The 23197-nt window shown below is 33.6% G+C and overlaps 1 protein-coding gene and 2 pseudogenes across 1 annotated transcript; all 3 read left to right on the top strand.

The window, feature by feature from the left end:
* Window positions 1-8896: 8896 nt before the first annotated feature.
* LOC133682714 (uncharacterized) lies at window positions 8897-9732 on the top strand (annotated as a pseudogene).
* Window positions 9733-14471: 4739 nt separating this feature from the next.
* Window positions 14472-17626, top strand: LOC133682497 (ETHYLENE INSENSITIVE 3-like 3 protein). Its single transcript, XM_062105886.1, has 3 exons — window positions 14472-14866; window positions 15413-17203; window positions 17288-17626. The coding sequence occupies exons 1-2, from the start codon at window positions 14832-14834 to the stop codon at window positions 17166-17168; spliced, it is 1791 nt and encodes a 596-aa protein (XP_061961870.1). The 5' UTR covers window positions 14472-14831; the 3' UTR covers window positions 17169-17203; window positions 17288-17626.
* Window positions 17627-17776: 150 nt separating this feature from the next.
* Window positions 17777-21562, top strand: LOC133682707 (ETHYLENE INSENSITIVE 3-like 3 protein; annotated as a pseudogene).
* Window positions 21563-23197: the final 1635 nt, after the last annotated feature.

Raw genomic sequence — 23197 nt, 5'->3', positions numbered from 1 at the left:
GACTGAATCTACTAAGAAAAGAAAATAGTGAACCAACTCTCTACCAACTTTCTCTGAACCTTTTTTGACAATTTTCTTTTTTATTATAATCTTTTCCAGGTTCATATTTTATTACACATTAATTACTAGGAGGACCTAGTGTTTTTTTTGTTTTATAGTATGACATGACTAGATTATTTAGCTTAGGGAAGTGAGACACACGTGCGAAGAGCATGGTCGGTTTAGACACATGAAGGGAGGACTTGGACTTGGAGTTTTTTCTTTGTTTCAAGGACTTGGGAGATGGGAAAAACTCTTCTTTTAATCTTCCTGGTTTTCTCTTAAGATTCGCTTCTTACAACGTAGGCAGTCGCGTAAATATTAAACCCGCAACAACCCTTATCTATGAAATTTGAGATAAGTGCTGGATGGAGTATAAATTTTTAGTTGAATTAAATAAATTGTGACTCTCAATTAAATTTAATTAATTTTAACATATTTTTAATTCTTTTATTGACTCAACTAAGTTTGTTAATTCAATCATCAAGTTTTTAGTGATTCCATTAACCGATTATAATGAGTCAATGTTAGTTTTATATATATATATAAACGATATTGCTTTCTAATGAATACCATGCATTGACCCAACAATGGCTTTTTTTTTTCCATTATCAATTCAATAATAGCATAAAACAAAATTATATAAAATAAAATTCGATTAACGAATTTGTTTTTTTTTTAAATAGAATTGAAATTTGATTCGAAACAAGACAAAATTGCAGGAAAGGTTACTTCTTACAGCATTTTAGAATTTTCATTTTACTAATGTGAATATTCGAATTAATTTTGTAAAATTTAATTTACTAGCTAATAAGAAACTTTAAGCATCATCCTTACACCCTATTTTGTGATATATACAACATACACATGTCTTTGATAAGTGATTTAATTGAAAGTTTTTACTTTTTCTTCGGCTAATCATTGAATAATTGACGTGACAATAAATTCATGACGCTCTTACAATTTTTAGATTTTTGTGATCATAACTTAACTATTTTTATTTGATCACAGAAACGAAATAATAGTAATAAAAATATATCATGATGAAATGAAACAGGGTGTACACGTTGCTTTCACCTTTATTATTCAGCACACCAATGAATAAACCCATAAACCCATTTCATGAATAATTCTTTGTTTTCAAAATACAATTAAAAATGCAACACAAAAATGCTTTTACCAAAAAACAATTTTTAAAAATGCAAAACTAAATTAATTAAAAAATTTAAAGTCACCACATTACAATTATTGAAAAGAACCTAAAAATATCAATTTAATGCTTTTAAAATGAAAATTATTTTAAAAAGCAATTTAAACAAAAAAAATAAAAACAAAAACACTCCCTAGATCTTGAAATGGACTTCACAGGCATGATCCATTCACCAATTTTTTGCAGAAGAAAAGTATTCCCTATTTTTTTTTATTTTTTTTTAGATTAGCAACGGATTGTTAATTGTCTCGCCATGGAATGATCATCGTGTGGTCCAGCTAAATCTACAGATCATACTATCCATAAACGACAATGGAGACATCATAAGATGCACCACTTTTCTTCGAAATTTCTTACCTGAATTCACAAATAGCTCGAAAAGAAGACTTGGTCCTTGAATTGGGAGGGTATTTTAGTCATATGATATTACTTCTGTCCTTTTGTATTTTGACACGTTGAAGTTGTAGTGTGGATTCAGTTTCAGGATTGCCGACTTGTACTGAGGCTTGCAGTGTCGTTTCTTCTCAGCAGAAAGCACGAGCGCATTGGATACTTTGAATATTCTACCAAACCACTTTACAGGTCATTTGGAAATATATAATAATGAAAAAAAAAGTTATAAAAAGTGATAAATTGTGTAATTAGTGCAGGAAAAAAAAGAGCAAAGTAACAGGATGAAAAACTTTAGGTGAAATAGCATAATTTGATGACGTCATAGTTTGCAACATTTCAATAATATCATGTTTTAGAACAGTAAAATTTGCCTAAATAGTATTGTTGTGAAAACTATTTTGAGAAACGGATTGATATTTTAGAAAAATGGTTAGCCAAAACAATTAGATAATTTTGGTTGATTTCATCTGTAATATAATTTATTTTATGATTTTAGAGAGCTAAATTTTTTATAATTTTAACAAAATTTGGATAGGGTTTCTCCTACATATGAACTATACTCAAAATTTCATCCCGTTTAAAAAAACATGTAAAAAACCACAATAACTTCAATTAACAAATTATAACTAAACTTAATAAATTTTCACATTTTATAACTACAAGGAGACTCATGAATGCAAAAAAAAAATACATTTTAAATGAATAAAAAATAATTCATCCTATCTAATATTCAAGTAATCCCAAAATTAGAAACATAAACCATATATCTATTTACATCTACAATGTCTATTTGCATCAAAAGCAACTGCAATTAATAATTTCTCATCTTATCACTCATACAAATGTGTCATCAACACTGATAAGTGGTTTATAGTGCTTGAAACCTTTATTATAAGGTCCAAATGACCAAAAAATCACATCAAAAAATCATTGTATTATTATCAAGATTTTCTTTGTGCGTCCAATTTATGATTGTTTCAAGATTTGATTTTTTTATCGCCAACAATCTAGGTAATTTTTCAAAACATTATTCCTCATGTAAACCAAAAAAATGTTCAATGACCTTCTGTTTTGTAACTCATGCTTTGTCATATGAAATTTTATACTTGTAATGCAATTTTATTTCATCTTGCATGCTTGCAACCGTCATTGAAAGCTCATTCATTACAAAGGTTGATATAGCATTAGCAATAAAATTTGCATCAAACTGATAATGGTTTTTTTGTATAAAGGTCAAAACACATGTGTGCAGCCCTTTTAACTTTGTTATCTCAAATGAATTCGATCTTTTATGATATCCTCCATGCAAATACTACTTACATTTAGGTGCTTGCACATATTGTAATTAAACAAATGTAGAGTTCAATCATTGGACTTGGTATTCAAGTGAATGCGTAATGTGCCATCATTTAACGACATTAACCATTTTATTTGTACAACTAAATTTTTGTCACTAGGCTCAAAATAATCAAATTTATGTTGATCAGTAAATGGATTGTCAAATATAGTATTATCTATCATTTACAACAAAACAATCAACAATAAATTGTTTTTACCTTTACTAACTGAATTTGAAGGACTAAAATAAGTTAGGACACACATAGATTTTGATCAACTGCTCATATACAACAACATCATGTTCAAACCACTTTGGGTGAAAGAGTCAATCATTATCTTAAAATTTTCATTACACACAATTGATACAAGATATTACTGATGTTCACCAATTAGATACCTCCAAGTTAATTCAACATCAATTTCATTAAAATTCCACAGTTACTTTCATGTGACATGCTTAAATTATCATTTAACAACTCATTGCTTGTAGGACTAGAACAAAGGTTCGGGTGGTGGCAGTGATGATGGTGGTAGCGACAACAACAAATAGATCATTCGAATTTTTTTCACAAAAACGACCAATGATTACAGACCTCTAATGGGTTTGATCTTTGGTTGTTTTAAGGGTTAAATGAAGGTGCTTGGCGGATTTTGTAGAGAGAAAGTGAGGGCTTCGTTTGGTTTGGGAGAGAGAGTTGTAGATGTGCATCTGTTCTGTGTTTCACGATCTCGATTAAAATTTTAATTGATCTAGTGCTTCAAAAGTACAACAATATCGAAGTGTATTATTTCACCAAAATTTTTTTTACTTTGCCATTTATTTTCTTATGTGTTAATTATATAATTTATCATATAAAAACCCTATTTGAATTTTACTTTCCCTCAATACTTTATAAATTAAACTTTCTATCATATAATTTACATGTTCAATAACAATTTATATTCTCAACATTGCATTTTGTTTGAATTTTTTATTTGACCTAGAATGTAAAATGTAATTTATAAAAATATAAAAAGAGTGAAATTCATATCAAACTAAAGGAGGATTTTTGTAATTACCCTTAATAAAAAAAATTATATTAATAAATTTCATAAGAAAATTAATTTGGGATGAATGTCCCTTATAGATAATTTGTTTAATTCCATTAAAAAAATAGTTTCAACGTGAAAAAAAGTTTATATTATTAGATTAATTTAACTATATATTAAGTAATTTTTATTTAACAGTACAAAATATTCTTGAATAAGATGAAGTGTAAATCGATATTAAATTTATTTATTTTTATTTAAAATGGATGCTGTCATTATCTTTTGTGTCAAGATCTGAAATTGAAGATAGAGGATTCTTTGCTTTTTAAAAATATTTTTAATTAAAAATATATTAAAATAATTTTTTTTATAACATCACACCGAACCATTAAAAACCACATAAAGAACATCAATTTAAAAAGCAAAAGTTATCACAGGCACTTATTAGCCTTATATGTACCAAAAATAATAACTCAAGGTAGAAATATATGGATGTTCAGTTTGAAAACTTGCTTGTTCCCAAATATTAGTGTATATAGTTTTGAAACCCGGTCTGACGGGTTGACCCGGGACCTAGCCGATCCTGAGCTGGAATCGGGCCGGGCTGGAAAAAAAATAGAGGAAGAAAAAACCTGGTGTGACCCGGTTGACTCGGCAATACCCGGTCAAAAACCTTGTTGCAACTTGTTGACTTTTGTCTTTTTTTACTAAAACAACATCGTTTTAATTTTTTTTAAAGAATTAACCCGGACAACCCAGGAACTCGGTCAAAACCCAGAGCCCAGGCTTTGAACCGGGTCGGGTCAAAAAACTATGTTAGTGTACACTTTTCTTCGCATTTGTCATCTTCAAAATGGAAGAAAGCAACATTAAAGAAGCAATGCCACTAAATATCGACGTGTGTCTCGGAGCGTTAATCCAGCAAATTTACAACAAGTTCCTTACAATATAGTCAGAAACCAATGCAATGTAGTTGTTCCCTTTATAATTATTAGTCCAACAATTGAAGGTGGTCTGTCAAAAAGCTGATGATGGCAATAATCCTAGCCTCCTAACCCACCGGAAATGTTGCATGCAAAACACATCTACGGGGTGTTCAGAACCAATGATTTCCGACGTTAAGACAGAATCCAACTTGAAGACAGAATTAAAGCAGGAGAATTAAAATATCTAACTTAAAAGGTTCTGAATTCTGAGTCTTGATTTGAATCAAATATATCTGAACTTGTGACTGATAAAAAAATGCACAAGACCATGAAGAAGCTCTTTAATATCCTGGATTAAAATGCAAACAGAGGATGAGAATCATGACAGTCCCTCACTAATACATCTAATAGCTTTAGTGGAATCAGACTCGATCACCAAGCTATGCACACTGCATATCATATTTGTAGCAACCCTTATAGGCCCTCCAGCACCAGCCCTTCCTGGATTCCCTAACGAGCTCCCTTCAATATTCAGCTTCCACCATCCTCGCCGAGGAAGCTTCCAACTGACATGCCTCTCCTCCTCTACCTTCGTAATGTCTAGTTAAACATCAAAGGCAACTTTCCAGTCCCTATTGAGATTTCTAATCAGACGTATTTGGCTAAGGACAGGAAAGCACAGCGGCATTCTTAGATTTCCAAAAAGTCCAGCAAACATTAGTGAATGTCCATCACCAATCATAGCTACGAGAAGACTCTGTGCAATTGAAATGCAGCCACTCCTCCAAGTTCCAACCAAAGAAGATACCGTGCTCATTTCCATGGACGAACTGCATGCAACCACACCTATTTGGCCCAGCAGCAATTACGAAGCAAGTGGATTACATCTCTGGATAGGCATTGATGCAGTGTATAGCGAAAGAAAAAACTACGGTTTATCGAGTCCTAAGATTACATCACTAAATTGTAAAATAAATCCATTTTGATATGTTCTGAAATCCAATAATACTTGAAACGATTAATTATTTTAAAAATTAAATAACTTACAAATGGTTTGAATACATGTTAAGCTGATTTAAGTTGATAAAACCTAAATCAAACAAAATTATGAAACCTAACTAGGAAAAGGGTTCAAAAATAACTAGAAAAACAAAATAATAAAAAAATCCAGAAGAACAACTTCTGCGTCGAATCTGAGCATGATTCCAGTCTCAATTATTTATGTCTAGTTAACTTATTATCGAATCGGGTTTGTAGAATACGTGGACCAAATTTCAGTCTAACAAAACGATTAAATTAAAAATTATATCCATTTTTTTTTTGGCTAAAAACTACTTTAAGACGTCCACTCTTAATTTTTTACATAAAGAGAAGGTAGCTAAATTGCGAGAGTTTCTTACCTCATTAGTGAGAAGACGATTCCAACAAGCTAACCAGATGAATAGCTTAAATTTATAAAAAATAAAGAGAGAACAGTTCCCAAACTCTAGCTCAAAAGCATGATTTGTAAGCCAATCAGTACTTCTATTGACTTCGCCAAAAACATGATGAGCCTTAACCATCCAATTACGAGCTAGGAGGAGACAAGTGCCGGACAGTTTTCTCAAATCAAGGCAATTTGAAATCTTTTTTCTCATAAATTATGTTTTCTTTCTTTTCAAAAGTCGTTTGAACTTTGAAATTTGCAAGAGAAAGCGCGCGCGCTATGTAAAGGGACAAACATTGGCTACCAGTACCATGTGCGCCCTGTACCCGTTTGGAATTTCTCAATAGTAGCAATAAGGAGTTGCTACAACGCCTAGCATTTTTATATTTTTTAACTACAACTTGATGACTTTTTCCTAGTATTTTGTTCAAATTGATTTAATCTGTGCTGGCATTTCATGTTGTTGGATTTAAATTTTCTCAAATTAAAGGATTATCAGGAATAATATAGGTGGAAAATAAAGAATTTGTGTGTCCTTTAATTATCAGTAAAAAGAGAGAATGAGATCAGTTATCATCTATTATTATTTTGGTTACTATAAATTCTAACTTGTTTCATAGTCTAGATGAGAAGAATGATTGTATAAAAAGAAGGTATTTGCATCTATAGTACACCTTACATTAACGTAAGTGGTCACTCGTATGAACCTCCAAAATATAATTTTAACTTTAGTACTATCACAAACAAAATAAATTTGTAGTATGATCGTGAAATATACTAAAATAAAAAGGAACAGAGGATTTGAATTTTGAATAAAAAATTAAAGAAGCAAAATTCTAAAAATAAAAATAATAAATTGATATGTCATTAACTCGGTTCAAATGTCTAGACATCCATTCCTATAAATCTGTTGATCATCGAAGTAAACTATCCTTTCAATTCAAGCAAATAAATTCAATATCCCTTAAAGCTAAGGGGAATCGAGGAGATTATGGATAAATTAATTAGATAGAGCTCTCTAATCAATTTCTTACTATCAAGCAAATTTAATATTAAAAAGCAATTTCAATTCACTCGGCAGTAGCCTTAAGAATAAAGTTCGTAAAATTTATCGTAAACAACCATTCAAAAGCTTGAGTAATTTAACTTAACTTTTTCCTCCCTAATAAATTAAAATGATAGTTGAGTTAATCAAGTTAACTTTCTTTGCTTCTTATTTTACTCATTAACAACAATTACATATTGAAAGAAACTAGAAAGCACATATATATACCATTTCAAAACAATTCAATAAATTTGGACATAAATCAATAGCATAATTCTAAAAGAAGGATAAATAAGTACTTGCATTTGAAAGAATTATAATGATAATGTTACTTCTCACAACTTCATAATGGAGATAGTGTCTATTTCCCTTAAACTGAAAGCCAAAGTTTAGTTTATAGTTGTTGGAAAATTAACAAAAACAAAGAGAAAAGAACATTGCAGAGAAGAAGAAAAGAGTTGTTTCTAGATATATACATATAACTATTAAAAATGTATTTATTTTTTAAATATTTTGAATTACTCTAGACTAGTATAAATATATGTTTGGACTATTATAAATATAAATCCAAGTCGATTATGATTTCCTCTCTTAAGAGAGTAATATTTATATGAATGAGATTTATTTTTTATCATGTTTTTCATGTTTCTATTTTTGCTTTTCTCCTTCAAATATTTTTAACATGGTATCAGAGCTAGTTCGATCTAATGATCTTTTAGAGGGACCAGAGTGTGAAATCTCAAAATAGAGTGGATGGGCAAATGATGTCCAAAAAAACAATAAAGGTGGAAGATGATAGTTCCAACAAGAGAATTGAGACATTGCATCAAAAAGAGATAAAAGAAGTATAAGAAAAAAGTTTAGTGCGAGTTAACAACTTCTTGCACAAGAGATTAGATGTGGTATAAGAGCGACCACACATGAAGAAGAGAAGAGAGAACTCTTCCTACAAAAGATGAGAAATGGCAAAAGAGCCTTGACAAGAAGAAGGCGGCAACCCGAAGAAGTGGAATGGTCACTTAAAGAGTCAAATATTGAAAAGACATGTTTAGCTAGAGAATTGTGGCAACAACCACAAGAAAAGAAAAATAGTTAGGAGTAGCCATGTTCACACAAAGACAATAATTAAAGAAAAGCAAATTAAAGAAATGGCAATGGAATACCATTAGCTAGCCATGATGAAATGAGTGGCCGAGACAAAGATGTAAGATAGATCTTTTCAAGATGAAGATGGAAGTTAATTTCAGAAAATTAATTATAGATGCAATATGACAAAACAAAATGAAAGAAGATATTTCTGAATGAGATTTGTTTTTCACGAAGCTTACTATACTTCCTATGTTCTCATTTTTACATTTCTCTTTCAAATATTTCTAACATCAGCATGGTAAAAGAGGTACAAGATAATCTCCTCAAACCATATATACTCCGGTGGTCACATTTTGTTTTGAGAGTTTGTGTTTGTTCTTTGTCACTTCATGAAGTTCGAGATGACATATCGATATCCGATTGCTCCGCTCGCAGAAGTATTCCAAGAAAAGTGTTCCAACTCGCCTTTCCAAGGAAATTAATGTTTGCTGATATTCACAACATGCATGATTAATTATCATAAAAAAAAAAATGCATGATTAAGGATTTTATGTGTATTTGTATGCTTGGACTTTTTACTCATGTTTTAAGCTTAATGATTTTTCTGTAGGAAGTAGAAAACATCACGACTCCTGCAGCTAAATTTAGTCGCAAATTCGCAATCATTCGGGTGAAACACCTGGCCAACTATTTTCTAAGACTCACAAGCAGTTGGTGATTGAAGGGGAGAAATGGATGAAGAGCACGGCAACTTCTTATGCTGTGGTGGGTGCCTTTATCGTTACAATTATGTTTGCTGCAGCATTTACTGTTCCGGTTGGTAATATTCAAGACACTGGTATTAATCCAGTATTCTTACATAAGAAGGCTTACATGACTGTTATAATATCGGATGCAATTTCTCTCTTTTCTTCTTCTACTTCAGTGTTGATGTTCTTGGGAATCCTCACAGCTCGTTAAGCAGAGCAAGATTTTCTGATATCCTTGCCTAGGAAGTTGATAATAGGACTTTCTACACTTTTCATTTCTATTGCAGCTATGATGGTTGCCTTCTGTGCAGCTCTTCTAGTAATGTTAGATGGAATGATGGAGGTTACCGTTCCATTTGTTTTGCGTGCTTGTCTTCCAGTCACTCACTCTCTTCATGTTTTCACAATTTCCTCTACTGGTTGAGATCTTCATGTCAACATATGGACCAGGCATCTTCAAAAGGAATAAAATGAAGCGCTTGTACTAAATTTAATTCTACTTGCTAGCCTTTGTTCACTTTGTTGAAGACTCTATAGCTGAAGTAATGTGTCGATTGGCAAGGATTGCTGCTGCTGCTGCTTGTTCTACCGTTTTAGTTCTTGCTGTTTGCTGTATTGTTCTAGCTGAAGATTTCCAACACCGTGTAAGTTCTCCAGGAGGCGTTCGCTACAATTTCCAGCTGTAAATCCGGCCTATTCCACATGATCAAGTCACCTGTGACGTTGCACTTGACTGCACCAGACCATGGGATGAGTCTGAATTCCCTTATATTGATATGGGAGAAAATCACATTGATCAAAATCTCACAGTAAAGAAATCCGAATCACTAAAGTTCAGTAATTGTTAGAAAGTAAAATAAAATTATTCTTGGAACCTTGATGCAGACAGAAGCGACAATAATAACACAGAAACACATAAAATTTGATGAATAAAAAGGGTTGTGGATGTGAATCTTAACATCACAGTTTTATTCTTTGAAAAAAAAAGTTTGATGATGTTTGTATTTTTAGAGATTTATAAGAAATTTAAATAAGTTAGAAAACCCCACCTCTATTAGAAAAAAAATATAAAAGTAAAAAAGCATAGAAAAATTCACACAAAATCCAAATTAAAACAATAAATTTAGAAAAAAAAATTAGGAGAAATAATAAATTTGACACAATCAACAATATCTAGGTTTAATTTTGAGATATTCAATGGTACGGTGAACAATAAAATGAATATCCATTTGAAAATTATCTTTAAAATCATTTGAAAAAATTTAAAATTAAATCTAATAGTCAAATCTCATGTTATTATTATTTTAAATTATAACTCTAATCTAGCAAAATCAAACCTTCTCTTAAACATAAATTTATTCCATTGATCTATAAAAACATATATATTAGATTATCTATAAAGTCCATCTAGTTAGGATAAATCATCACTCAAATACTTAAAACTTTTAATTTTCACAAGTCCGACTAAATCAAACCTTGTATAATAACTTAAAACTTTATATTAAGAAATTCTTTAATATATATAAAGTTTTAATTACTAACCAGTCAAGAGTTTCAATCTGAGTAGGTGGATGCCATCCGGGCTGCATCATCCTGCCAAAGTGCCTCAAGTGATCATGGCCGTTCATTGATCTATGAAATTTGTCGGCACTGGAGAAATGGAGAACCAATTCTAGAAGCTTGGAGACTCTTCAGAGAACAATCTGATGTTAAAGTCGACCTTTCAGGTTGTCCAATGACAGCAGCATTAGAGAAAAAGGACTCGGGAAAAAGTGACTCTAGCAAGGACATAATATCAGACCTTCTGGGCCATTTTTGCTCAACCATTGCTGCAGACATTCCTTCCATACTTCTCGATGGGGTTGCTATATCTTTGCTCCTCTAAATTGGATCCTTCTCTTAGAGGAAAGCAATGCAATGCAGTGGTTGCTTCCTTTGGCTTGGGTTTCTTCAGTAATTCTAGCTGCATTAGCTTGTGCTGTAGCCAAATAGATTCTTGTGGGGGAAAAGAAAGAAGGCCAAACAGAACGGATTTGGGGAAAAAGAAATTAATTCCTCATTTATCATATTTATCCTTTAGTTTAGTTTTAATTTAGGTTTATGAAATTTCAATAAAATAAGGAGGTTTTATTTCCGAGGGCCTCGTTTCAAAAAAATACACCGTCTGGGGCTTTATCAGGACTAACTAGTAAAAAGCCTACAACCGGGAGCGATTTTAGAAATCAATCGCGCGCCGATGAAAAATCTCAATATTATATTTTGACACGATCAAAAAGTTGATGTCTTATCCCAAGTGCAAGAGTGTCGAAGTAATAAATAACTCGGCAAGACCAGAGTCGAACCACAGGGAGGTCAATTATATAAATTGCAAATAAAGAGAAAGATTTGAAGAGAATAATAACAAAAAAGAAGTTGAAGAGAGTTTTGGGATGTGATATTGGTGTAAGGATTAAACAATGATAAAACAGATATCAAAGTTAGAGGATTCACTAATAGTATTTCAAATAAATATAATATAAACTCTTTTTATTACTCAATTGGAAACCACACACACAAAGAAGGTTTCAATCGGATGATTTATCGTTATTAGCTCATTATAAATTATTAACATGATCATATTAATCATCTTATCTAAGTAACACCATACTTATAAATATCATCAGGCATTCATGTTGCTAGCTTATGTTAACAACAAATCAAGTTCCTATTATAACAACGATGTCGGCCGAAAACTATGAAGGATCAAGCATTTGATGTACCAAGTGTTATACAACACAAATCTAGATTAACCATTTAACAAGTAAAGTATTAAGAATTAGTAAGATAAAAAGATAAGACATGCTAATAACAATTTTTCTTGGATATAAACATTAAAGTCCATGTTGAGTTTATATTATACTTATTCTAACACCATTAGTAAAACTTTTTCACCTTGACATAATTAATTTAGCTAAACATAATGATGAAGAAAAACATAAATAAACAACATAAGAACATAAACATGATATAAGTTAACTAATTATAGGAAAGGAAATGAAAAAGCATAAACAAGAGATTAATATAGCATGAAAGAAAACTTGAACATTACAAAGATATAAAGATAGAAAGCAAAAACATGATTTTGATCTGAAAAATAATATGACTAAATACGTGGCAAATGCCTCCTTTTATAGGCTAAGATTCAGAACTATTGATTGGTAGGCAACCATTGATTTGGTGGCTGGTTTTTGACATTGTTAGCTGCTGGTTCTTGATATTGTTGGCAGATTTTTGATATTGTTGGCTGGCCAAAACGTCATTGCTAACATCAGAATTTGAGCCTTCTGTTCCCTGAAAGCTGTGGGCAATTATCTCAGCTTTCCAACAAGAAATCCAGAGCTCATTTGGACTTCTAGAACTCAAAATATGAGCTGAAAACCGAACAGTGTTTGAGCTGCAGAACAGGTTCTGACTTCTCCGTTGTTGCTAAGATTTGAACTTGAAAACGGCAGAATTGAGTCTTGAACTCTTCATGAACGTTTTAGGTCTATGTCTTATCTTTTCATCCATATAAAGTGGACCTAAATCCGAGTTCTACAACTCCAGTTATGATCAAATAATCAAATGATGTTCTAGTTTGGAATTGAACCAGCATCTCTTCTCTTAGCCGAGTCCTCTTTTTGTCTTTTCACTTTCAATAGTTAATCACATCAATCAATCCTTTGAATTGTGAGATATACCTGCATTCAAAACAAGCATTTACCATAAATTAAAGATATATTATATTATTAAACTTGTTATTATAAAACATGCTTTAGTTAGGGAATTTAACGATATTTTAGTGCAATATGATGATATAAAACCTTAATGAGAATGCACTTTTAAATACTAATCATATTTGTTTAAAAGAAAAACAAAAATTGTGTTTTTATTATGGTCTTACAGAACAAAAATTGCGCTTAAATACGTTCATATCATTTAAAAGCTAAAAGGTTAACAAGTCAAGTTTTACTACAATTACTTAAAATGTATTTGGATAACATCCTTTTTTGATTAGGTATGGCGTCAACTATTCCTTGAGTCTCTAATTAGTTAATCATAAATATATTTTAGTTAAATATCATATAGTAGATATACCACATTATCGCTGCAAACCCCGAGATAATTTGTGATGTTGGCAAAAAAAAAAAGTTGACAATTTAGTCGCCAGTTCAGATAGAAGTGGGAAATACTGCCCCACTTACGAAGACAGGATTTTCTATTCAGTTTCGAAAAATTCAAGAGTAGTTGTCATAGCATATATGAAAGGAAAAGTAAGAACATCTAATCCAATTTAGGGTTCACTCCTAGCTATAGTTGTAGGAATGATTCACAAAGGGTTTGATTTATTGAATTACAAGCTAAACCTGTATATTACTTGTCAATCCGAATAATTATTTTAGTTAAAATAATATTGTTTTTTAGTTTACGGGATCAAATTTAAATTAGATTTGATTATACCAACTCGATTAATATTTATTTTATTTTATATTAAAGTCACATCTAAATTAAATTTTAAATGGTGAATTTTTTTCCAAATTAATTTACTAAGTTGAACAAAGTTTAATTACCATAATACTAAGCTAACGAGTGTCCTCGTACTTTGAGAATCAAATATATGACATTCCAAAGAAGCCGTGTGAGAATCTGATTCACGTATGCCCCACTCTTGCCTATGAGGATACGAATCATGTAGAAGGAAATTGGGATTTTGTGTTTGAAATTGACCTTCCAAGCACTGCTAGGGTTCTTTCTTATTTCAAAGAGAGACCAATTAAAAGGAAATCTTTTTTTTCTAAGGAAATCATTTTATATATTTCTTTATTATATATCTCACCCTAAGAAAACCTCTCCTTATCTTCCAAGAAAAAAAAGAAGCAATAACTAGCAGATAAGGCATTTATTAATATTTTTCCGAGTCTCCAAATTATAAATCATTTTTCTTGTGAGATTCTAGCAATCAATCATTGATGGAAAGTTGGATATTGAATTTTAAGTGATAAGAAAATCCATGACGCCGTCAGATCTTCTTTATGTTGAATTTCAGTAATTCCACTTAATTTTACTTTTCTTTTTTTTTTAAAAAAAAAAAACACCACTGACCATTATAAAAACGTGTTTTTTTTCTTAATATAGATAGGGATGCAGGTGATTATAACCCAGAAAATGAGAAAATATGAGGTGTTTTCATTCAACTTGGCCTCCTTACGAGGCTGCCACTCAAAAACGTCATCAGCAACATCATCATCTCTCTCTCTCTCTCTCAAAATCTCGATAGAGACCCAATTAAAATCTATCTCTCTGTAAAATATTTTATAGTAATTATCGTGTTTGTGCATTGAATTTAGCAAAAACTGCTTTACTTTATTATTTTTCCGGCAAAAAAACCCTTATTGGGTTCATTTCTTTGCGCCTTCTCTTCCTCTGGGTTCATCTCTATCTCTCATATAGGACACCGTGTCTTCTTCTCTAACCCAACAAAAATAGAGAAAAGGGTTTCAGAACTTGAGACCGAATTGCTTGTTTGGTTGATTTGAGGTTCAAAGTCTTGTTTTTTTTATCAAGTTTGATGGGTGAATTGGAAGAGATTGGAGCTGATATTTGGTAAGTTTTTTTTAAAAAAAAGTTTTGATATTTTTGTTATGTGGTTCAAAAAGTTTGATATTTTTTGGGTTTTTATGTGTTGTGTTAATTGATGTTTCATTGAAAGATGGTTTGTTTTTTTGTTGAATTAGTTTTGTGGGGTCTCTTTGTTTTGATTGTAAATGCATGAGATTTGAGTTGGTTTGAGGTTTTTTAATGGTTTTAAAATAGAATAGTGTTAGTGTAAAGGGAAGGTTGTTATTTCGGCAGAATTATTATGTTTTTAAATTTTATGAGTTCTTATCTTTTGTTTGGTACCTGAGAAACGAAATTGTGTATGGAAAAGAATTCAGCCGTTGAGTGTTAGATTTCAAATCTGAAGCTTACCTTTCCCTGATCGTAATATAACTAGTTTTCTTAGATTAGGTGATCTTTTCCTTATCTTTGTTTTGAGACAGTAACATGCTGCTTTGTGATTTTCAAAAGTTTAGTTGGTGTATTTCTTAATGATTCTCTTGATAGAAGATTGAGCACTGTTTAATGTTCGATGACTGATGTGTCTGACAGCGCGGACCTTGAAGCTGATGATATAAGGTGTGACACTATTGCGGAGAAAGATGTCACTGATGAAGAAATTGAAGCAGAAGATTTGGAGAGGCGAATGTGGAAGGATCGTATCAAACTCAAAAGGCTTAAAGAAAAACAGAAGCTTGCAGCACAACAAGCTGCAGAGAAGCAAAAGCCCAAGCAGACGTCAGATCAAGCTCGGAGGAAGAAAATGTCGAGAGCGCAGGATGGAATTCTCAAGTATATGTTGAAGTTAATGGAAGTGTGCAAAGCACGTGGATTTGTGTATGGAATCATTCCAGAGAAGGGTAAGCCAGTAAGTGGTGCATCTGATAACATAAGAGCTTGGTGGAAAGAAAAGGTGAGGTTCGATAAGAACGGGCCAGCAGCCATAGCAAAGTATGAAGCAGAGTGTTTGGCCATGGGTGAGGCAGAGAACAGTAAAAATGGGAACTCTCAAAGTGCTCTTCAAGATCTTCAAGATGCAACTTTAGGGTCTCTGTTGTCTTCTTTGATGCAACACTGTGATCCCCCCCAAAGGAAGTACCCATTGGAGAAGGGAGTTCCACCACCTTGGTGGCCAACGGGAAATGAAGATTGGTGGGTAAAATTAGGACTATCCCAAGGCCAGAGCCCTCCTTATAAGAAACCACATGATTTGAAGAAGATGTGGAAAGTTGGGGTATTAACAGCTGTAATAAAGCACATGTCACCTGATATTCCAAAAATTAGAAGGCATGTACGTCAATCAAAATGCTTACAGGATAAGATGACCGCAAAGGAGAGTGCAATTTGGTTAGGGGTGTTGAGTCAAGAGGAATCTCTCATTCGGCAACCTAGCAGTGACAATGGAACATCTGGTGTAACTGAAACTCCTCAAGGTGGACATGGCCAAAAGAAGAAACGTGCCATTAGTAGTGATAGTGATTATGATGTTGATGGTGCTGATGATGGTGTGGGTTCAGTTTCATCTAAAGATAATAGGAGAAATCAATCAATGGATGTGGAGCCATTAAACAGTCGAGATGATGCTACCAATCCTGTCCAAGATAAGGAGCTAGGAAAAAAGCAACCAAGGAGAAAAAGGCCCCGTGTGAGGTCAAGCCATGCTGATCAACATCCTCAACCACAGCTGAATGATGATCATTTGGGTGTTGAGAGGACAAGTACTTTGCCTGATATAAATCACACTGATTTACAGCCAGTTGACTATCAGATGCATGACACTCAGCATGAAAATTTTACCTCTTCAACTTTAAGGCCTCTGGAGAATGGTTTTGTGGGTGAATCCAACCTACCCCAATCTGACTTTAACTACTATGCTGGTGTTCCTTCTGCCAATGTCAATTCTACGGAGAAAATTTATGCAGACAAAGGGCCTGCCTTTTATCCATTGGGCCAAAATTCAGTGCTGCACCATGAGACTACTTATAGTAATTTCTATAATCCATCACTTGATTATGGGACAAATCATGATAGGCAGCCTTCTCAGATGACAATGAGCATCAGGCAAGAGGATGACAGATTCCATATACCAGCACCGCAAGGAAATGGAAATGACTTGACTGGAGGAGAACCACATCATCTTATCAAAGATACATTTCCCACTGAGCAAGATGGAGCTGTTGATAGGCAATTTGAATTTGACTTGCCAGATTTTGCAATTAACAGCCCATTCCTTGAAATGAGTTCGTTTTCATTGGATGACTTATTTGTTGATCCTGAGGATGAATTGATCCAATGCTTTGGTGCATAGTTTCAGAAAGCTGACACAGCTGATACTTTCAGATTGTAAGTGACATCTCTTTCTAATCTACTGGCCAAATTTATTTGTCTTGCATATAACTAAGTCTTCTCGATCTTATTATGATCCAGGGACAGGTGAAAAGCTCAAAACTGCAGCGCAACCATTTCTGACCTGGTTAAAGGACTTCCTCTATCAATTAGAGGTGCTGCCTTAACAGTTGTTATTGTTTGTGCATTTCAAGGCATTAAGTTATACACCTAATTATTTTCACAACTCAATGATTTAACACAAGAAAAATGAGGGGAGGCAGTTTTTCTTTTCTTTTTTCCTTTTTTCTTTTTTTTAATGGTCAGGCACAGTCTTCCTCAATGAGGATAATTATATAGGAATTCATGTAAATGATTCTTTGTGTTAGATGGGGCAATTAACAAAATTCTTATCACCTTTCAGCGGGATACTTTTTAGCATATCTGCGAATTGCACCTTCCCTTTTCCATATCTGCTAATGGCACCTTCCCTTTTCCATGCCTGTATATTCTTTGATTTATATCTCTTTATCGTATTTGCTCCTTTGGATGAATTATTCTATTGGAACATATCTATTTATCCTATTGATAAGCTGAAGCTTTGTTTGCGTCAGCTGTGCTGTGTTAGATAGAGGCTCTCATCTGTTGATAAGAACAATGATCACTTGGAATGGAAAAGCTAATGAATACAAATAATTGGAACTCTTGAAAACAAAAGGCAATAATGATGATTAGATTGATGATTGTGTAGAAGAAAGCCTTGAATGATTTTAAGGTAATTTTAAACATATTTATAGGTCGTACCTGGTCGTCTGGTTTCCTCCAGTTTTGACCTGGATGATCAGTGGACACATCATATTGTCCTTCAGTGAGTCCCCATTTACTTATGTATCCCTCTGCCTCTGCAATGGACGCCAAAGTCTGGTTCTTACTCTCAGAGTATTTAGTTCAGGCACACTTGTTAAGCTGAACATAGGTAGCTGGACATGAGTCCAGGGTTGTAATTGCATGGATGAACCTTTTCAATAATCTATGAACTAATGCATTTACGATTATTTTTTAAAACCGAGATTGATGCTGTGATGTTCAAGTCCATTTGCAATCCAACGAGCAATTCAAGTGACTAACCACAGGAGGTGGTACTTGTATATTTATGAGGTTTAAGGTTGATTTTTATTTTATTTTTTCAATTTGTGGAGTGTGGAAGTCATACATCTCTAGATTTAGAGTTTAGTTTTTATCAAAATTAGTTGAATTCATCTTGCAACAAGCAAGAATTTTCTTGGAGGGAAAAACAGTTTTTAAGTGTCAAATGCTCTAAACAACGCATAAGGCATCCAATTTGAACTTGTCTCCGGATTAATACCCAAAATAGTTCAAAAATGAAAGCCAAAGTCAAGCTTCGAATTGCTAGGTCACTGGATGGATCCCACGGAACAGGTTTAATTATTGAGGAACAGGTTTAATTATTGAGATTGTTTGGGATTGTGTTAGAGATTATTTTTTTAATTATTTTTAACTTAAAAAATAATAAAATAATATTTTTTATTTTTTAAAATTAAATTTTAATATTAACATATCATCTTAAAATATTTAAAAAAAAAAAATTAACAAAGGTTGAAACTCAATTCGAGATACACGGAAGGCAATCACTATTCTACCCCTCGTCATTTGCTACTTCTACCTAAAGTTAATTGGAAGTTAATTGGTATATTTCATAGCTTAGTGAGGTTACAGAAGTCCATAAATCAAGAAGCATAGTTTCAGAAATATCAAGAACCTCTAAGAAGAGGATTATTTTACCCGTGCTAGGGACAGCCTTAGCAAAAATGCCCTCTTGTAGATTTCACCTGTCTCTGTCTCTTCCAGCGACCCATTGTTTCTGTTGGCGAGTTCAAGACAATCAAATCGTTCCAAAAGCATAAAAGAGACACATTTATAAACACCCATTTACTAGTTTGGCTGATTTGAGGTTCAAAGCTTAGTTTTTGATCAAGTCTGATGGGTAAATTGGAAGAGATAGGAGCTGATATTTGGTAAGGTTTTTTTCAAAGTTTTGATCTTTTTCTGATGTTCTACAGAAAGTTTATAGTTTTTGGATGTTCTTACGTTGTGTTACTTGCTACCTGTTTATTCTTGAATTAGACTTGAGGGTATATTTTGTTCGGAGAATTTTAGCTGGTTTTTGAATGATTTTGAGAAGTGGGTAGATTTTGGAATGCAAGATAGAACTTTGGTTTTCATTTGGCGGAAATTCTATCGATTTTTTACTAAATTTGAGATTATGAGAAGAGAGTAGAGGGATAGTTTCTTTTTGGCAGAATTTTTCTGTGTTTTTGTGATTTTGTTTGTTTGGTTTCCGGGAAAACATTGGTAAAGAAAAGAATTCAAGTTTGGAGTATTAGGTTTTTGGTGTTTTTAGATTAAAATATCCAATCTGATCTATCTGTGAGCCTAAAATAACCATTTAGCTCGGTTTAGATGAGTAATTTTGTTTCCTTGTTTTGAGAGCAAAACAGGCTACTTTGTGATGATCAAATGTTATTTGTCAAGTTTCTTATGAAGTCTGATGGTAGCCACGTGGTTGAGCTATTGTAGTATAATCAGCTGGACATTGGAGCACCTTCTGATGCTCCATGATTCTGTGACTGACAGCTTAGACATTGAAGTTGATGACATAAGGTGCGAGAATATTGCTGAGAAAGATGTTAGTGATGAAGAAATTGGAGCAGAAGATATGGATAGAAGGATGTGGAAGGATCATGTCAAACTCAAAAGGATTAAGGAAAGACAGAAGCTTGCAGTACAACTAGCAGAGAAGCAAAAGCTGAAGCGGACCTATGATCTCGCTAGGAGGAAGAAAATGTTGAGAGCCCAGGATGGAATTCTCAAGTATATGTTGAAGTTAATGGAAGTGTGCGAAGCACGTGGATTTGTGTATGGAATCATTCCAGAGAAGGGTAAGCCAGTAAGTGGTGCATCTGATAACATAAGAGCTTGGTGGAAAGAAAAGGTGAAATTCGATAAGAATGGGCCAGCAGCCATAGCAAAGTATGAAGCAGAGTGTTCTGCTATGGGCGAGTTAAATGAGAGTAGAAATAGGAACTCCCAAAGTGTTCTTGAAGACCTGCAAGATGCAACTTTAGGATTTCCTGTCTTCTTTGATTCAGCACTGCAATCCCCCTCAAAGGAAGCATCCATTGGAGAAAAAGGTTCCACCACCTTGGTGGCCAACTGGAAATGAAGATTGGTGGCTAAAACTAGGACTACCCCAAGCTCAGAGTCCTCCTTTTAAGAAACCTCATGATTTGAAGAAGATGTGGAAAGTCGGGGTGTTGACTGCTGTAATAAAGCGTAGGTCACCTGATTTTTGCAAAATCAGGAGGCATGTCCATCAGTCAAAGTGCTTACAGGATAAGATGACAGCGAAGGAGTGTGCAATTTGGCTGGGATTGTTGAGTCTAGAGGAATCCCTCATTGGGAAACATAGCATTGATACTGGCACATCTGTCATAATTGAAAGACCTCAAGGTGGCCATGGTCAAATAAAGAATCATGCTATTAGTTGTGATAGTGATTATGATGTTGATGATGGTGTGGGTTCTGTTTCATCAAAAGATAATAGGAGAAATCAACTGATGGATGTTGAGCCATTGAACAGTCAAAATCATGTCCAAGATACCGAGCTAGGGGAAGGGCAACTTGGGACAAAAAAGCCCCTGGTGAGGTCAAGTGATGCTGATGAACAGCTTGTACTGCCTCTGAATGATAATTCTGGAGCTGTGCAGAGAAACACGTTGTCTGATACAGATCACTGATTTACATCCAGATGAATATCATCAGATGCATGAAACCAAGCAGGACAGCTTTACAACTATAGCTTCGAGGCCTCTGAAGAAAGATCTTTCCGGTGAGTCCAACCTATCCCCATCTGACTTTAGTTACATTTCTGCCATTCCCTTTGCCAATGTCAATTCTTCACACAAAATTTTTGCTGATGCAGGGCCTGTCTCTTGTCCTTCCCAACAAAATCCAGAGTTGCATCACAAAACTATCCATAGTACTTTCGATGATCAATCTCTTGATTGTGGGACTAATCATGATGGCCAGCATTCTCAGGTGAGAACGGACATTCATCGAGAGAATGACAGATTCCTTATACCAACACCACATAGGAATGAAAATGAGATGACTGGAGGACAATCGCATCATCTTGCCAAAGATACACTTCCCACCAAGCAAGACAAGTCTGTCGATAAGTACTTTGAGTCTGCTGACTTGGAAGATTTTGCTGCAACTAGCAGCCCATTTCCTGACTTGTATTTGTTCGACTTCGACATTTCTGGTGATGATTCCATCCCCTACTTTGTTTCCTAGTTCTGCAAAGTGATACTTGAGATCATAGATTGTATGTGACATTTCTCCCTCATCGGCAGGCTAAATTACTGTTGCCAAAGTTTCAACGCTCTGAGTCTCCTCTTTCCCTTACTATGATTTAGGGGCTTCAAAACTGCAGCATTCGTTCCTATCCTTGGTGAAGAACATAACATAGGATCGACTTTCTTTTACAAAAAAAATAAAAATTGTTCCTCCTTTCGTAAGTTCTCATTCCATCTATATTGGATCATGGATTCCATTAAAACAGTACCAAGTATGTACCTTATTTTAACAGCAACCAACTAGCCTTTGATTTCATTTTCAAAACCCTCATTGATAATCTCTTACATTGAATGTAAAATTATTTGATTCTTATATATTTGGAGACCAGCAGGGGAGTTGGTTCATAAGTGATACCGGCACTTACCAATAAGCTAACTAGTTATGAATTGCATGCTTCTTAAACTCATGCCGGTTTAATAGGCCGACTAAGAAAACTTCCGATCTAGTACTAGAAATTGATCTGAAACTTGATCTTACATTTCAAGTTAAACGAAAAAAGATACTAAACTCATGCCAGTTAAATAGGCTGAATGTAGAAAATATTTTTAATAATTTTATTAATTTAATCAAACCTGAAAAATTATTTTATAAAAAAAAAACAAAAACAAAATAAAATCACTCGGAATGATTCAATGACCCGCGAGTTTAGTCCGCCTTTGAGCCGAGTTCGGTGACTATGGCATGAGTTGCCCTCTCCAAACGACACAGACATCATCTCACCACGTGGCATCCAGATCTCTCGCCGCCAGTTTACGTACCAGGTAGGATGTTTGTCTTGATATGTGCCAACTGTAGAAACCTACGAAACTGTCCTGAATCATCCTTGTAACTGGGTCACTTAATCTTATAGACAATCCTACCCCCGGACCTTTACTACTTTAACCGCTGGTCATTAGTAAATTTCACACCCTTTCAAGGGTTATAGAAGTCCATAAATATCATTATATTTACACCCTGTAAAATAGTATACTGGTTTTGAATTTTGATCTTTAACACAAAGACCATGTAAAAGAAAGCTTTGCTGCATACTTTGCTTTGATCTATCTTCAAAACCCTTTTCCTTTCCTCGTCTTGATAGCTAGCTTTGGTTAAGAAGATAAAAAAAGAATCTTTCTTTCTTCTCCAAAGAGTTAGAGCCGGCAAAATGGCATTTGGAGATGGTCTCTCAAGGTTTTCATCAATCTCCATTGCTTTGATCATCTTGACCTTTGTTTTGATGCCATTAGTCCATTCCTCTCGTTCCTGTAAGTTCAAAATCATTCCTTTCTTTCTGTCTCTTGTTCAAGTTCGAATCCTTTGTGTTTATTTAGCTAGTTTAAATATACGGTTTACTAATATGGCATGTAATCTCATCATGTTTGCAATGCATGAAACAACAGTAGCAGCAGGAAATAGAGCCAGAGCTTCAGCACAGGTAATGCAAAAAGATGCCACCTTTTCACCAATCCAATCCTTAAAGGAGAAAACTTTTATGTCTTTCTAGGGTTTTCAAGCTTGTTCCTTTGATGGGTTTTCTCTCTTTGGTCCCCTTTTCTTAAACTTCTTCTTCTTCTTTGGCTCTTAAATACAGGA

Source organism: Populus nigra, chromosome 1 (assembly GCF_951802175.1).
Source record: "Populus nigra chromosome 1, ddPopNigr1.1, whole genome shotgun sequence".
Lineage (NCBI taxonomy): Eukaryota > Viridiplantae > Streptophyta > Magnoliopsida > Malpighiales > Salicaceae > Populus > Populus nigra.
The sequence above is the reverse complement of the archived record's forward strand: the minus strand, read 5'-3'. Positions and strand labels throughout refer to the sequence as shown.

Coding starts and splice junctions, on each gene's coding strand:
- LOC133682497 (XM_062105886.1), top strand. CDS start 14,832: ATGGGTGAATTGGAAGAGATTGGAGCTGATATTTG. Junction 14,867..15,412: donor GAGATTGGAGCTGATATTTG/GTAAGTTTTTTT, acceptor TGTGTCTGACAG/CGCGGACCTTGAAGCTGATG.